This window comes from Macrotis lagotis, chromosome 2 (assembly GCF_037893015.1).
Source record: "Macrotis lagotis isolate mMagLag1 chromosome 2, bilby.v1.9.chrom.fasta, whole genome shotgun sequence".
In the NCBI taxonomy this organism is placed as follows: Eukaryota; Metazoa; Chordata; class Mammalia; order Peramelemorphia; family Peramelidae; genus Macrotis; species Macrotis lagotis.
The window spans coordinates 36193887-36209621 of NC_133659.1; the positions used below are offsets into that span (position 1 = coordinate 36193887).

At 40.2% G+C, this 15735-nt stretch overlaps 1 protein-coding gene across 1 annotated transcript in view; it reads left to right on the forward strand.

Annotated features, from left to right (window-relative positions):
• TGFBR3 (transforming growth factor beta receptor 3) overlaps nucleotides 1-15735 on the forward strand; it is a 225887-nt gene that overhangs the window by 118482 nt on the left and 91670 nt on the right. Inside the window, exon 4 of the mRNA XM_074221691.1 lies at nucleotides 14439-14576. Within this exon, the coding sequence (XP_074077792.1) occupies nucleotides 14439-14576 (138 nt within the window). The remainder of the gene's footprint in view (nucleotides 1-14438; nucleotides 14577-15735) is intronic.

The following is a 15735-nucleotide window of genomic DNA, read 5'->3' on the forward strand; positions in this document are numbered from 1 at the left end:
GCAAGTCCATTAAGGTTGTCTATCACCCCCATGTTGCTGTTATGTACAGTGTTCTTCTGGTTCTGCTCATCTTGCTCAGCATCAGTTCATGTAAATCCTTCCAGGCTTCTCTGAATTCCCACCCTTCCTGGTTTCTAATAGAACAATAGTGTTCCATAATATACATAGACCACAGTTTGTTCAGCCATTCCCCAATTGGTGGACATTCGCTCAATTTCCAATTCTTTGCCACCACAGAGCTGTTATGAATATCTTTTTAGTATACAATATCTTAAGAACTATCATTCTAATGTATGTTATCAGGAATCCATGTTCCTAAAGTTAAATGGTCTACCCTTTGGAAAGACTGTAGAGTAATTCATGATGGTGGACTAATCTTTGGACTAAATAGGAATGCCTTCCACTACTTTTTCTTAAATCTTATTACTATCCCCTTATCGCAGACTTAGAAGATTCACATCTTTCATGATAGTGAAAATGTTCCTTCCTTCATGAGTTTTTCCCCTATTCCAAGGCTTCTGAGTAATAAAATTCATGCAATAGGATGCTACCACTATTGATTTGCAGATTAACTTCCAAGAACAAGTGTTTCTTTTTCCCTGCTTTTGGAATCTTTGTCAAACCAGGAATTTTCTCGTGTATATTTAAACAGAGTCTGTTGTCCTCTGATATTCATTCATCCTTTGGTCCAAGTAATTTATCCATATAGAATAATTCTTACTCCTTCTGAATTAAAAATTAGTTGGAGGGACCTTGCCATAGGAATATGACACTGACTGCAATTTTATTTTTGAAACTTGCTACCTGTGTGACCTTGGATACTTCACTTAAGCTGCTTGGGCCTCAGTTTCCTCATCTATAAAACTAAGAATGTGACTTTTGGGGTCCTTTCCAGCCTTAGATCTAACAACCTGCTTTTAAGAATCCTGGCTTAATGAGAGCATTTGCATTTTTTAAAAAAAAACATCTAAAGTTTTAAGGTAAATCTTTCATTTTTCTATAGAAGAGAATCATATTGCAGATTAACTGGGGATTAGATGTCCATTTACCCTCCTTTGAGATGGCTCATTGGTCAGACATCTGTCACCATCATTTGGAGTCGCTGAATTACACAGTAAATGTTCATTACCAGACTGATCACTTTAAAGGTAGTGCTTTTGAAATTAGTACTCTTCATGAGAGCTGTGATTGCCCTTGCCAAATGGCACTCTTGGACTGAGTAACCTAATAGCCCAAAGGCACTGCAGCCCGAGGGGAAACTTAATGCTTGATCTGACTTTTTTTTTTTAATTTTAAAAATTAGCTTGTAGTTACAGTTGACATGACTGCCTTCTCTGTTTACATGGTACCTATCACCAAAGTGCCTTGGTATTTCAACAAATAATCTCTTCTGCCACCGCTGTGACACAGATGTGTATCCATGGTAACACCCACTAATCCAAGAATAAATGAGGAAAAATCTTAAGATAGAGTCAACCAGCTGCTGAAGTGGATACAGCAGACTTGAAGACAGGAAGACCTGAGTTTGAATTCTGTCTTAGGCCCTTCATAGCTGTGTGACCCTGGAGAAGTCACTTTATGGCTCAGCTTCAGTTTCCTCAGCTATAAAATGGAGGTAATGGTAAAACTTTCCTCCCAGAGATGTTGTAAGGATCACATTGAATGAGATAATGTATATAAAGCTTTTTGCAAGCCTTAAAGCCATGGATAAATACTATTATTATTTTTGACAATAATAAATAAAATCATTGGGAGTAAATGCTTCCTACACATCTTGTCACCAGCCTTTGGGCCATCCTCTCCTGATTGATGATTTTTTTTCCCTCAGATTATCATTTTAGAAATGATCTGGACAGTGCTTCATCTCACTCACCCCCTGATTCTCATTGAAATCTTTTTTTCCCTCTTCTTATTTCTCTTCTTCCTCCTCTTCTTTCTCCCCTTTCTCCTTTTTCTCTCTACCTTCACTCTCTTCTTTTTTCTCTTCCTTCTCTTCCTCATTGAACTTTTTGCTTCCTCTTCTCCTCCTTCTCTTCTTCTACCTCCTCTATTTTCTCCTTCTTCTCTTTTTCCTCCTCCTTGTCTGATGGGGAGTTAATTACCCTTAATCCTTTCAAGTTCCCCCTGATGTCTGTATTGTCTTCCCTCTTTAGAGTAGAAGACTTTTGGGAACAGAAACTGTCTTGATGGCATAGATTAAGCCTTTAATAAATGCAGTGTCAACCTCTCTTTAACTTACTTTCTTAGAGCTTTAAGGTTTGAAAAGTATTATATGGACATTATCTAACATGATGCAAAATTATGATACCTATGTCATTATTTCAAACAATTTTTCTTTCTGAGGCCTACAGAGCAGGCTTCTGAACCAGTGTTTTCAAAGCAACATTGGAGAGACTAAGAAACTTAGAAAATATGCCTTGAGCCTAAAGAAACTATAAATGAGAAAATGAAAATGCTCAGGTCAATAAGTATATAAATATTTGATTTTCTTGAGAATTTGAGTTTCTTAAATATACATAGAGCTTTTTTTTCTATCCATAATTTTAAAAAAATTCCTTCCTTCTCGGCTCCTTCCCTCCTACATTCCTCTGTTGTTCCTCTGTTGTCCCTCTAGTTTCTTTCCTCTCTAATCCAGATCTTTGTGATAGGAAAACCCTGGGGAGGGACTCCCCCTACTAATCCGGATCTACATCTGTTCTGTAGCTTGGTAGTTTAAAGAGCTGCCAGGAGCCCTGAGAAGTTTATTATTTTTTTCCCAGAGTCACACAGATAGTATCCATCAGAGCCAAGACTTGAACCTGGGTCATCTTGACAGAGAGGTTGAGCTTCTAACCATTACCCTACAGGGTCTTGATCTTTTGTATAAACACTTGGTAAATATTTTGCTGAATTGAATTGAATAAAGGTTGTCCTAGAGGCTATGTACTTGTGATCTGGAAGAATAATTATTTCTATATGTCAGAGGCAGTTAGGTGACCCGCTGGATACAGAGCCAGGTCTGGACTCAGGATAATCTTTGTTCAGATTCATCATTGGACACTTATAAGCCTGGGTTCCAGGATAAGTCGTAGAACCTCTGTCTGCCTCAGTTTTCTCACTTGTAAAATGAGTTTAATAATAGCACCTCCTTCCTAGGATTGTTGTGAGGATCAAAAAAAAGTGTGTCTTTAAAGGATTTACAAACCTTAAAGCTCCAAATTAAGGCTCTTTGTTATTGTTATTATATATAATATCCCTGGTAAAAATTACCACAAGGGACATGTGGAAAGATTGTTTTTTTCTTTGGAAAATTCTACAGTACTTAGCCTGCTGACCCAGGTCCCAGTAATAATAAGAATAGCCACAATAACAGCTAGCATTTAGTCCTTACAATAATCATATGAGATAGATGATCTTATCATTTCCATTCCTCAGATGAGGAGTCTGAGATTGAGAGAACATAAAAGACTTACCCAGGATCACACAACTTGAGAGTATCTGAGGTAGGATTTGAACTCAGGTTTTCCTGACTCTTCAGTCATCACTGTGCCTGGGTAGCCACAGAATGGGGGGCGGGGGACTTTGTGAGAATTAAGACCTTTACTCACAGATACTGTTGATCATCAGCCCAAACTGAATTTGAATTAAATCTCATCAAAACAGGAAAATATAAAATTTATTTTCTATAAGACAATGGTACAAAAGAGAGTAAAGGGTATGCTTTAGAGTCAGAAAGATCTGAGTTCAAGGCTTGCCTGTATCACCTCCTAGAAGTATTGTTGTTGCTGTTGTGGAGTTGTTTCAGTTGTATCTGACTCTGCATGACCCTTTTTGGGATTTTCTTGGCAGTGATACTGGAGTGGTTTGCCATTTCCTTCTTCACCTCATTTTACAGAATAGCATACTGCACAGGGTAAATTGTCATACCCAGGGCCACACATCTAGTAAGTGTTTTGAGGAATATGGCCACAGGTAAATGAATTAGAATCAAATTAACCTCTCTCTAGTTCCAACGTAACTCTTTTTTTAAGACTCCAAGTTAAATTAAGTTAAAGTAGATCTTTTGATCTGCAGTCCTAAAGGGAGTGTTCACACTGGAATATCCCTATTCTAATGAAACCATGGTCTGGATTTCTCTCCCCTTCACATTCCCATCCCCCCACCATCCCCTAAATGGTTCACATGCACAGACACACTTCACAGAATTGTCATTTGTGGGTAAATAGACCAACCTTGTTGACCTGTGGGAAAAAACAGACTTAAGACTTAAAAACAGAGGCAGAAATATTTCTGGGTGAATTTATAAATATTTTACAGACACCAAAATGTTCTTTTCCCTCTCCTATTCTTGCTTAAGAGCAGGCAAACTCAGCTTCTAATAAAAAGTTCAACATTTCCTTTCATTTTCAGCCAGTGATGTTGGCTGCGTTTTATAGCCTGTATCACTGGGAGTAAGTTTTTGTAACCATGATTGTGATGGTATTTTTGACAGAGGAAATGTTGTACATTTGGAGTAAGACAGCAAATTAGAATTTCCAAAACTCCATCTCAGTGCCTTGAACTGAAGAATAGTCCTAGTCCTTTCCCAGTGGGATATTTGGCTGAGAAGTGCTTAGTGTGGTAGTTTCTACTGCTTAGTGTGGTGGTTTCTTCTATGAAAGCATAAAGACATTGATGTGTCTTACCCTGGCAAATCTTATTAATGAGACTGCTGATTTTCTCAGACAGCCTGTGCTTTCATTACCCAGTCAGCCTTCTAGGCAGTGATCATCTGCCTCTCTTGCCCCCAGCACATACAATTTTGGATGAGGGAGAATGAAAGGGAGCAAGGAGGAGAGAAAGAGATTTAATGAGCACTCTCAAACTGGTGAATAGGCAGTGGCTGGGGAGCAGATCTTGAAACCAGGAAGACCTGGATTCAAATTCTGTCCCTACTCCACATGACTCCTTTCAGGGTTCTGGGCAACTCTTGCCATAAAAAAGATGCAGACCTCCATGGAAAGAGGTTGCTGAAAGGATCAAATAACATTTATGTAAATATGCATGTGGATGTATGTGTGCATATACACATACATACACATACATATATAGACATGTATATTCATATATATATATATATATATATATAGAGAGAGAGAGAGAGAGAGAGAGAGAGAGAGAGAGAGATGAAGTTTCCTTCCCCATGAATTTCTTATACTAATGTACTTCGAGATCTATTCCCTCTCCAGAACATGGACTGTCAGAGACTTTTCCCACTCAGTACAAACATCTAGGCCCATCAAAATGACTTGTTTCATAATAAATTCCTTAACAAGAACCTCAAGTATAGGAGATAGAGAAACATTTCTGAAAGGAGGAGGGCAGCGGTACCACTGGCTGCCTGTGTTAGGCAATGAAATCTTTCCAGTGAAAGTCACAGAGACTCTTGCCTTAAAACATCATTTACAACATTCATTCCAATCAGCTAGTATGTTCTGCGTTATGTTCATTCTTGCTAAGCTCTAACTGGATTCAGCTAACCCTATCAACATGACCCTTGGGAATTCAGTACAATAGTAGCTCCTTTACACACTCTACCTAATTTAATCTTCAGAGTAAAGCTATGTGATAGATGCCATTAGTAGCCTCATTTTATAGTTGAGGAAACCCTGGTGTGACCCAGTAGCCTTCTAGTCAGAGCCAGGTTAACGTTATTGTACCCCAGCACCCGTCCCCATTCCTAATCTGGAGAAGGTAACTTGGTGTCAGTGGTAATTAAGATATTGCTGAGGATGCCTAAACGGGCAGGCGCCTAGCAGTCCCTTTTCATAAAAATCAAATTAAATGCCTAGAAACTTCCTCAACGGACTTCCCTGGGGAATCCATGAAGGTCAACCAAAGAATGAAGGTGCAGAATTTTCCCAATATTTGTTAATATTTAGAGTTGCCATCTGACCTGGACTCTATACCCTAAGGACCACTGGGTTTTCCATCTGGCCTCCGGCTGAACCTCCCTTTAATGCCTCATCTTCCCTATGAAAGTAGGATTTCTCAAGAGCTAGGGCTGTATTGCTTTTCTCTGCTTCCCATGCCAATGTTTCCACCTCTCTTCTAGGCCCCCCTCCCCCCCCTTCTTGGCTGTCATCCTTCACTTTATAGGATCACAGTAATAGATCACAGAGCTCAAAGGCATCCAAGAAGTCATCCAGGCCATGACCCTCATTTTAGAGAAGAGACAATTGAGACCAAGTCGGGGGAAAGTAGCTTGCTCAAGGTCACCCAATAAATGACAATAATGTGACTTGAAATAATGACAATAAATGACTTGAAATTTTATTATCCATATTTTATAGTTGGGGAAACTGAGACCAGGTAAAGAACAGAAAGGTAATTTATCCCTATACACAAAAGGGTTGCTAAACATAGGACATTCACAAATATGCATTTGACATCAAATTTAAAATAAAATTTATTCAAATGATTTACAGCTTCTATTATAATCTGAAACAACCATAATCTGGAATCACTCAAGCCTCATCAGACCATAAAGCAATTGGCAGGATAGCAAATCACCTCACTCTTCACTGTCCAAAAATCTCAGGTACACATTTGCTGGTAAAATAAATGGCCAGGCTCAGGTTCATTATTACCATCTGTAGTTGCTGGGGGTTTCCTTTCCTGCTCCCATCTGGCTCTGAGCAGAGGAAACTTAAAGGCCTCTTGAATTTCCAAGGTTACTTGGATAGGTTTATCTCAGGACACTTCTTTGTCTGCAATCTGGAAAGAATGGATATAAAAGAAGGCAGACCCTCAAAAAAGCAGATTTGTCTAGGCAGCACATGGGCTTTGGATGTCCCAGGTGGATGATTGAATGGAGACTTGGGTTGGGTTAGAACAAATACTCACCCCCCCACACTCCCTCAGGATGCTCTTTAATAGTCCTGAGGATTTCCATTCAGAAAAGAAGAGTAAGGCTGGGGAGGGGGTTTTCTCTTGAACATTCCCTGAGTCATCACTCTTGGCTCCAAGGCCCTTCAAGGTTGAGTCATATTTCTGGAGCTGGAAGCAGTTTCCAAAGCTTGCCCTTGGTCAACAGGAACCAGGTGTGGCAACTCCAAGCATGCTCCACCGGATACCCCTGGAGGCCCAATGAACCTTTCTACACCTTGTTTCAATTCAGTTTAACAATGATGTATTAAGCCCTCTTTGCCTCTCACCTGGACTACCTGAACAGACTCCTAATTGTTCTCCCTGGATCTGCCTCCCCAGCTCATCCTCCCTAACTCATTATCCTCCAGTGGTTACCCCCTTAACTCTTGGACCAATTATGGACTCTGGGTTTGGCATTTATAGTCCTCCAGCCTTAACCTACCTTTCTAGACTTATTGGTCTACTTAATCCTTTCCCAGATGCACCAGGATCCAGACAAACTGATCTTCTTAATGTGGTTTACCTAGATAGCATCCCATCTCCTGTCCTTGTGCCTTTACGTGGGCCACCCCTGGTCCTGGAATGTCCTTCCTCTTCACTTCAGCCTCATAGAATCCCTATTTCCTTCAAAGCTCAGGGCAAAAGCTTGTTGAATAACTGAGTGGCTTTCTATATTAAACTCCTATTATTTACTATCATTGGTAGTTTTTCTTGATCTCTCCAATTCCTGGTATCTTCCCCCACCCATCCAATTCACCATGTCTGTCTCTATTTTACCTTACCTTTACCCTGTTAAAATAATTATATTGTCTCTATCTCTCTATCTGTACAATTTGTCTCCCTCGGGCTACTTGACAACAAGAGCTGTTTTACTTCTGCTTGCATTCTTGGTAGGTGATGCAGTGGATACAGCGCCAGGTCTAGAATCAGAAAGACCTGAGTCTTAATAGCTTGTGACCCTGGGCAAGTCACTTTACCCAGTTTACCTCAGTTTCCTATCTGTAAAATGAGCTGGAGAAAGAAATGGCAGACCACTCCAAAATCTTTGCCAAGAAAACTCCAAAATGCGGTCATGAAGAGTCAAACAAGTTTAAAAAACAAAAAAATATTCTCAGTACCTTGCCTATGCAAAGTTAGAAACGACACAGAATTACAGATAGAAGGCCAACTTTGGAATCATTTGAACCTGAGTTCAAGTGTAACCTCTAAAACATATTGACTGTGATCCTGGATAGGTCACCCAACTCCTAGGCAATATATTAAGACTAAGTTACAGAGGAATTATTCATCTTCATCCATCCTTCTTAAATATCTTTTTTTTTCCATTAAAGATTTTATTTTTTTTTGAGTTTTACAATTTTTCCCCTAATCTTACTTCCCCCCCCCCAGAAGGCAATTTGTCAGTCTTTACACTGTTGCCATGGTATACATTGATCCAAATTGAATGTGATGAGAGAGAAATTATATCCTTAAGGAAGAAGCATAAAGTATAAGAGATAACAAGATCAGACGATAAGATAGCAGTTTTTTCCCCCTAAATTAAAGGAAACAGTACTTGGACTTTGTTCAAACTCCGCGGTTCTCTATCTGGATACAGATGGTATCCTCCATTGCAGAGAGCCCCAAATTGTCCCTGATTGTAGCACTGATGAAATGAGTGAGTCCATGTTCTTAAATATCTTAAAATATTTTCACATTTAGGAATATCTTTAGATTACAAGTCTGGACTAAAATATGCATTAGTTATTGAAGATACTATAATAAAAATGAATTAGTTCCTGCTCTCAAGCTCCATTCTATAGGTGATGGGGAGAGGTAATTCAGCAGGAAATATAAAGTATAAAAACTATATAAGGTAATTTCAGGAGAATGAATGTGGCTTTAAAATATATTGGATGATTTTCCCCTTTAATTTCTAAGCCATAGCATGAATTTTTCTTTGCTAAGTGGTTCTTGGGACTCTGCCTGTGCTGAATCTGCCAAAATGACTCTTCTTGGCCAGACATGGCCACATATTGAATAAGGAAGTCGTTTCCAGGAAAGCAGTGATAGTTGTGACCCTTAGTAACCTTTTCTTGATCTTATGTACCATGGTTCAAAATCTTTGAGTCATCTGGAAGATACCTCGAATTTCTCACTTGTACATATTTTCTCTTCTCTTTAGATATTTGAATTAAAAAATCAACATAAAGAATGTTTTATTCCCCCTTTTTATTGATAATTTTTGTTTTTATACATTTATACATTCTTCTTTCCTCTTGTACCCACTGGACCATCCCTTGGTCCATAAAAAAAGATATGAGAATAGGGGAAAATCAATCAGCCAGTAAGCATTTATTAAGTAGGATTAGCATCTGGATTTGGGATTTCATTGGTAAGGTTATCTTCCTAGTGAGGAAAGGCCCTCTCCCAGTAAAGATCTTCAACTTAAACTCTTGGAAATTTCCTTAGAGAACAATGACCTTAAGGGATTTGCCCAATTTCCCAACAATCACATAGTATGTATCAGACACTTGAACCCTGGTCTTGCTGGCTTCATGACTCTGTCCACCATGTTGCCTCACAACTTAATCAAACTAATCAATGTTGCCAGAGCCTGGGAGTACAAATAAATGAATGAAAGAATGAAAAGACATATATTTAATATGTGCTCAGCCTTGATTGGCCTTGGGGATACACATGTAAAATAAGAGACCACCCCTGCTGGGTGGGAGCCAACACTTAAGGGGAACCTGGCAGGAGAGGTCTGGGAGTCACAGAGATGGGGAGCTGACTGTTCGGAAGTATGATGGTTCCAGAAGTTCTGTGGAAATGACTTGATTGCTGTACCCATGAGAAGAGGTGTGAGGAGAATGGTGGGTGGGTAAGGGCTCTGTGATGAGGGCAGCAAGGTAGAAATCAAAGTGGCCTGGGGGTGGTGGCCTTATGGCTAGGGCTGGCTAGGTAAGATTGGAATAGGTCAGAAATCAACCTCTCTCAGCTTCACGGTGGGAGTTCCAAAGCTAAGTGGATGAACTTCCCCAGGGACCAAAAGGGAATATTTTAAAATAGTATTCTTCAGTGTGTTTTTCTGGCATTTATTACATTTTCTCAGGGTCAGTCTTTAACAGCAACTGGTCCTAGGGAATCTTTATTCCCAAACTTAGGAGGCAGGAGGCACTGCTTCCAATAAAAACTGGTCTGATAATAATAAGTATAGCTAGCGTTTATAGGGTGTTTACAAAGTGCTTTGCAAATATCATTTTATTCTCATGACAACTGTATTTTATGGAAATTGAGACTTGACAGAAATCTAGAGACTTGCCCAGGGACATTCATCCAGTAAAAGTGTCAGCCTGGGGTGACCTTGGGTCTTCCTACCTTCAAGTCCATCACTGTCTGCTGCATTACTCAGATGCCCAAGTATGATAAGCATGGTAGAGAAGTCCATTAGAAAAATATTTTGGTTATAATTGGAATGTACTTTACTACTACATGATAGAAACATGATATAAAGACATTTGCCAATTTAAATTCCATCATCTGGCTTTGAGGAACTCTGGCCTGAGTTTGAAATTATTATCATTATTTTTATTATTATTATCATTATCATTACTGGGCAGATAGAGCACTGGAGTCAAAAAGACCTGAGTATAAATCTGACCCCTGTGTGACCCTGGGCAAGTCACAACTTTAAATGCCTCAGTTTCCCCATCTGTAAATAGCTAGAGAGGAAAATTGCAAACCACTCCAGTGTCTTTGCCCCTTGTCTTCAAAAAAAAAACCCAAATAGTCTCAGAGTCAAACACAACAGAAACAACTGAACAAGTATTGTTAGCTCTAATATATATTATTGAGAATAATTAATCATTCTGACCAAAGGTTTGTGACAAATGTGCTTCCTCATAATTTTCCAGGAGAAGGATTTCACTGCTCATTTACTACTACCCTTGAAATCTCTGCCTCTTTTGGGATTCATCATCTTCTCCTGACCATTCCTCAAAACTATTGACTTCTAGGATACCCTCATTCAGCAAAATAGTTGATCTCTGCGAGAGTGATGCAGCATCTAGATGTCAGATGTAAGATTACTTGAGGAGAGAGTAGGTGCTGATGACTATTGGGGGGTTTCAGAGAAGGCTACCCACTTGAGGGGTACCTGAGCTGAGTGTTGAAGGGATGGAGAAATTCTTAGAAGCAGAGATAGATAGATAGATAGAGAGAGAGAGAGAGAGAGAGAGAGAGAGAGAACTTTCCAGAATGCAGCAAATTCATGGAAGATCTGTCAAGGTGGTCTGTACTTAACGTTAACAGCTGTGGTGAGCAAGGGAAGGATTTTTGAGCTGGGCAGGGTCATGGTTAGACTGGTACTTATTTTAGCAATGGAGGAGAGATTGGAGAGAAGAGTCTTGAAGCAACGAAACCAATCAGGAGCCTATTATTGTAGTCTAGGAGAAAGGTGATAAATGCCCAGGATCCAATGTATTTTTCATCTGAATGAAATAAAAAAAAATTATGTGCTAAGTACTGGGAAAACAAATACATGAGTGAGCAGTCCTTCCTCTTAAGGAGTTTACTTTCTCATGTAGGGCCAGGAAGGGAGTTTTGGTCTGGGAAGTCATAAAGATGATAAGTAGAACCCTAGCATTGGATTATCTTGATCTTTCTAGAAAAGGTGGGTAGGTAGTATTGATTTCATTACAATTCCTACAGCAAGAGATGGAAAGTGGATTTGTCTTGTTATTAAGGTGGGGTTACAGGACAGATGGAGAGCTGCCCAGGAAGACCCTGGTCCCCAGATGGATGGTCCAGAGCTGCAGGGTTCAGACTGTTGCATGTGGAGTCATTGTTATTCAGTCATTTTTAGAACCTGGTGCCTTGCTTAGGGTCACCCAGCTGCTAAGTGTCTGAGGCTGGATTTGAACCCAGGAAGAGTCTTTCCTGTATGTACTACAGCATCTGCTGGTTTCCCCTTGTCTATGGAGTCAGGAAGACTCAGTTTTTTCCAGAGGCTCACTAGATTTGAACCTGTTTTGCCTCAGTTTCCTCATTTGCAAAATGAGCAGAATAATAAAATCTGTCATTTAGGACCCCTTTGAGGCTCAAAGGAGATATTTCTTGTTTTTTTTTTCCCTAGGTTTTTGCAAGGCAATGGGGTTAAGTGGCTTGCTCAAGGCCACACAGCTAGGTAATTATTAAGTGTTTGAGGCCGGATTTGAACTCAGGTACTCCTGACTCCAGGGCTGGTGCTCTAACCATTGTGCAACCTAGCCACCCCCAAAGGAGATATTTCCTTATAAAAAGCTTTGGAAACCTTAAAATGTTATATAAATGATAGTTATTATGAAATAATTATTTTAATCTGCAGTTGTTTTAGGTGAATTGCCACCCACTCACCCACCTATTGGGACAGTTCAGCCTTGGAGTGGAGTGGAATGGACTAGGGTAGTATTGGGAGGACCTATGCCCCAGGTAGGGAGAATGTATCCCTGTTCACATATTCTGAGACTGGGAATGATTGTTCTTTGGCATATATGAAAACAGGCCTGAGATTTCCTGCCCAGGCTCATCTATGTTTCTTTCCTGTTTTTCTGAAAGATCTGGCACAATCCATTTTTTTTGTTCCTGTGTCCTTTGGGTTTAATTTTTTGGGAAAACCCCTTGAAACCAACAATTGGGGAGATGCAAGACGGGGCCGATATTTTTTTTGGCCTTCCTGTCTTCTCTTAGTTTTCTTTGGCAAAATGCTGCTTATTTTTGAAGGGGCGGAAGCTTACCTGGGAGGGAGAAAAGAAAGGTTCTCTCCCCAGATCCTGAGGGCCAGTTTTCCTCCACAGGGCCTTCTTCTGTTCTCTGATGTTCAGTTTAGTCATTTGACCTCAGGCTAAGGCAGTTCATAGAAGACAGCTTTTCTTTGCCTTGGCCCAGTTCTGTATTTGTTCTGTGTCTCTGTTCTGCTTGGTTACAGGGCTTGGGGTCAGGCTCACCCACTGAATGAGATGAGTCAGTCACATTTGCAGAATCTGGCCTAAGATTTGGGAATGGTCCTCTTCTGTGTGATAGATGGAATTAGGGTTCCAGACCCATCCTGAGGGAGTTGTTCTTTTTTTTAGGTTTTTTTTTTGCAAGGCAAATGGGGTTAAGTGGCTTGCCCAAGGCCACACAGCTAGGTAAATATTAAGCGTCTGACTTTTCCTCCCCACCGGAGCCACATGGAAGTCGCCTCTGCTGGGGAGGCTTCACTGGGGACTGGGCCTGAGGAGGCTGGAGCAGCCGCGGTGGTGCTATGGTACGTGTAAAGATACTTTGCTGAATTAATTTTATGTGGCTTTTTCTCAACTATTTTTTCCAGTCTGTTTGGAACTTGGGAGATGAGAATTTTAATTTTGGGATTAGTTGGAGCTGGAAAAACAACCATTTTGTATAGATTACAAGTTGGAGAAGTTGTTACTACTATTCCCAGTTCTACAGTTCTTTCTCTGGATACAGATGGTGTTCTCCATCACAGACAGCCTCAAATGGTCCCTGATTGTTGCCCTGATGGAACGAGCAAGTCCATCAAGGTTGAACATCACCCCCATGTTGCTGTTAGGGTAGGGTATACAGTGTTTTTCTGGTTCTGCTCATCTCACTCAGCATCAGTTCATGAAAATCCCACCAGGCTTCCCTGAATTCCCATCCCTCCTGGTTTCTAATAGAACAATAGTGTTCCATGACATACATAGACCACAGTTTGCTAAGCCATTCCCCAATTGAAGGACATTTACTTGATTTCCAATTCTTTGCCACCACAAACAGGGCTGCTATGAATATTTTCATACAAGTTATGTTTTACCCTTTTTTCATCATCTTCTTCAGGGTATAGACCAGTAGTAGTAGTATTGCTGGATCAAAGGGTATGTGCATTTTTGTTACCCTTTGGGCATAATTCCAAATTGCTCTCCAGAAAGCTTGGATGAGTTCACAGCTCCACCAACAATGCATTAGTGTTCCAGATTTCCCACAACCTTTCCAACATTGATCATTGTCCTTTCTGGTCATATTGGCCAGTCTGAGAGGTGTGAGGTGGTAGCTCAGAGAAGCTTTAATTTGCATTTCTCTAATAAGTAATGATTTGGAGCAATTTTTCATATGACTATGGATTGCTTTGATTTCCTCAGCTGTAAATTGCCTTTGCATATCCTTTGACCATTTGTCAATTGGGGAAAAATCAAAGCACTTTTAAAGGACTAAGTCTGCTTTAAAAGATGCAGATTTCTGAGATTAATAGGCGAGCCATAACTATGTGTATACTTACATGAGTGCCTCTTTCACTGAAATTTAAAACTTCTTGCTAATTTCTGTTTAATACCATTAAAGTGGTTGCTTTATTGTTATTATTAATTGTCACAGTAATAAAGTTCTTTATTATTTGCTCCAAAAAAAATATTAAGTGTCTGAGACCGGATTTGAACCCAGGTACTCCTGACTCCAGGGCCGGCGCTTTATCCACTGCGCCACCTAGCCGTCCCTAAGAGAATTTTAATAAAATACCCCGGTTCTAATGTGACATCTCTTTTTCTCTTTTATAGATCACCTTGCACCTGAAACCTATCTCATCAGTGCAGATCCATCAGAAGTCTCTTGTGTTCCTGCTCAACTCCCCTCAGCTATTGGTCTGGAAGTTAAAAACTGAAAGGCTTGCTCCTGGTGTCCCCAGATTTTTCTTTGTAAGTGCTTATTATTACCCTTTGAAACTGATGTTTGAATGAAGAAGTGGTATTCCTTACTACCTTAGGGGGGGTGCTGTATGAAGACTGAGGACCTGGGTACAGATCCTCATTTCTTCCATTTAATACCTATTTATCCTTCAGCAAATTGTTTACCAGTTCTGGATCTCAGCTTTCTCATTAAAAATGAACTAGATCACCTTGGAGATTCCTTTCCTCCTCTAAACCTGTATCTGTGACCGGTTGGCTTTGGTCTTGGTATTCTTAAGCAAGGGCAGCTAGGTGGTGCAGTGGATAGAGCGCTGGCCTTGGAGTCAGGAGGTCTACAGTTTGAATCCAGCTTCAGACACTTTCCACTCAAGCCCAATTGCCTCACATCCAGGGCTATCTCCAGTCGTCCTGATTCCCATCTGGCTACTGGACCCAGATGACTCTGGAAGAGAAAGTGAGGCTGGTGACTTAGCCCAGCGCTCCCTCACTCAAATCCAATTCATGTGCTTGTCATGGCATCAGCTCCCTGATATTGTAGTTTTCTTTGAGAATGAAGGACAAACATTACCATTCAATCATCATCATCATCATCATCATCATCCTTAAGCAGAGAGGCAGTGTGGTGAAGTAGAGAGAGAGTTGGCTTCAAAACCAGGAAGATCTGGGTATTCTGTCTATGTGGCCCTGGACATGTTACTTATAAACTTAAGCCACTGGGTGTCAAATACCACCAGAAACAGATTAGACTGTCACTGGGAAATATTTAATAACATAAATAAAACGTATTGTAGCATTTTGTTGTTGTGAAGTCATTTTCCAGTTGTGTCCAGCTCTGGGACTCCATTTGAGGTTTTCTGGGCAGAGATACTGGTTTGACATTTCCTTCTCCTGTAGTACAAGATAATGCTAATTTGTAGTTTTCTAACAACAAAAACTCAGGAGCTAGGGGCAGCTAGGTGGTGCAGTAGATAGAGCACCAGCCCTGGAATCAGGAGTACCTGAGTTCAAATCTGGCCTCGGACACTTAATTACCTAGCTGTGTGGCCTTGGGCAAGCCACTTAACCCTATTGCCTTGCAAAAACAAAAAAACAAAAAACTCAGGAGTATGGAGAATTAGTTTTTATTGATTTGATTTTTTTTTTAATTTTTATAAGGCAGTGGAGTCAA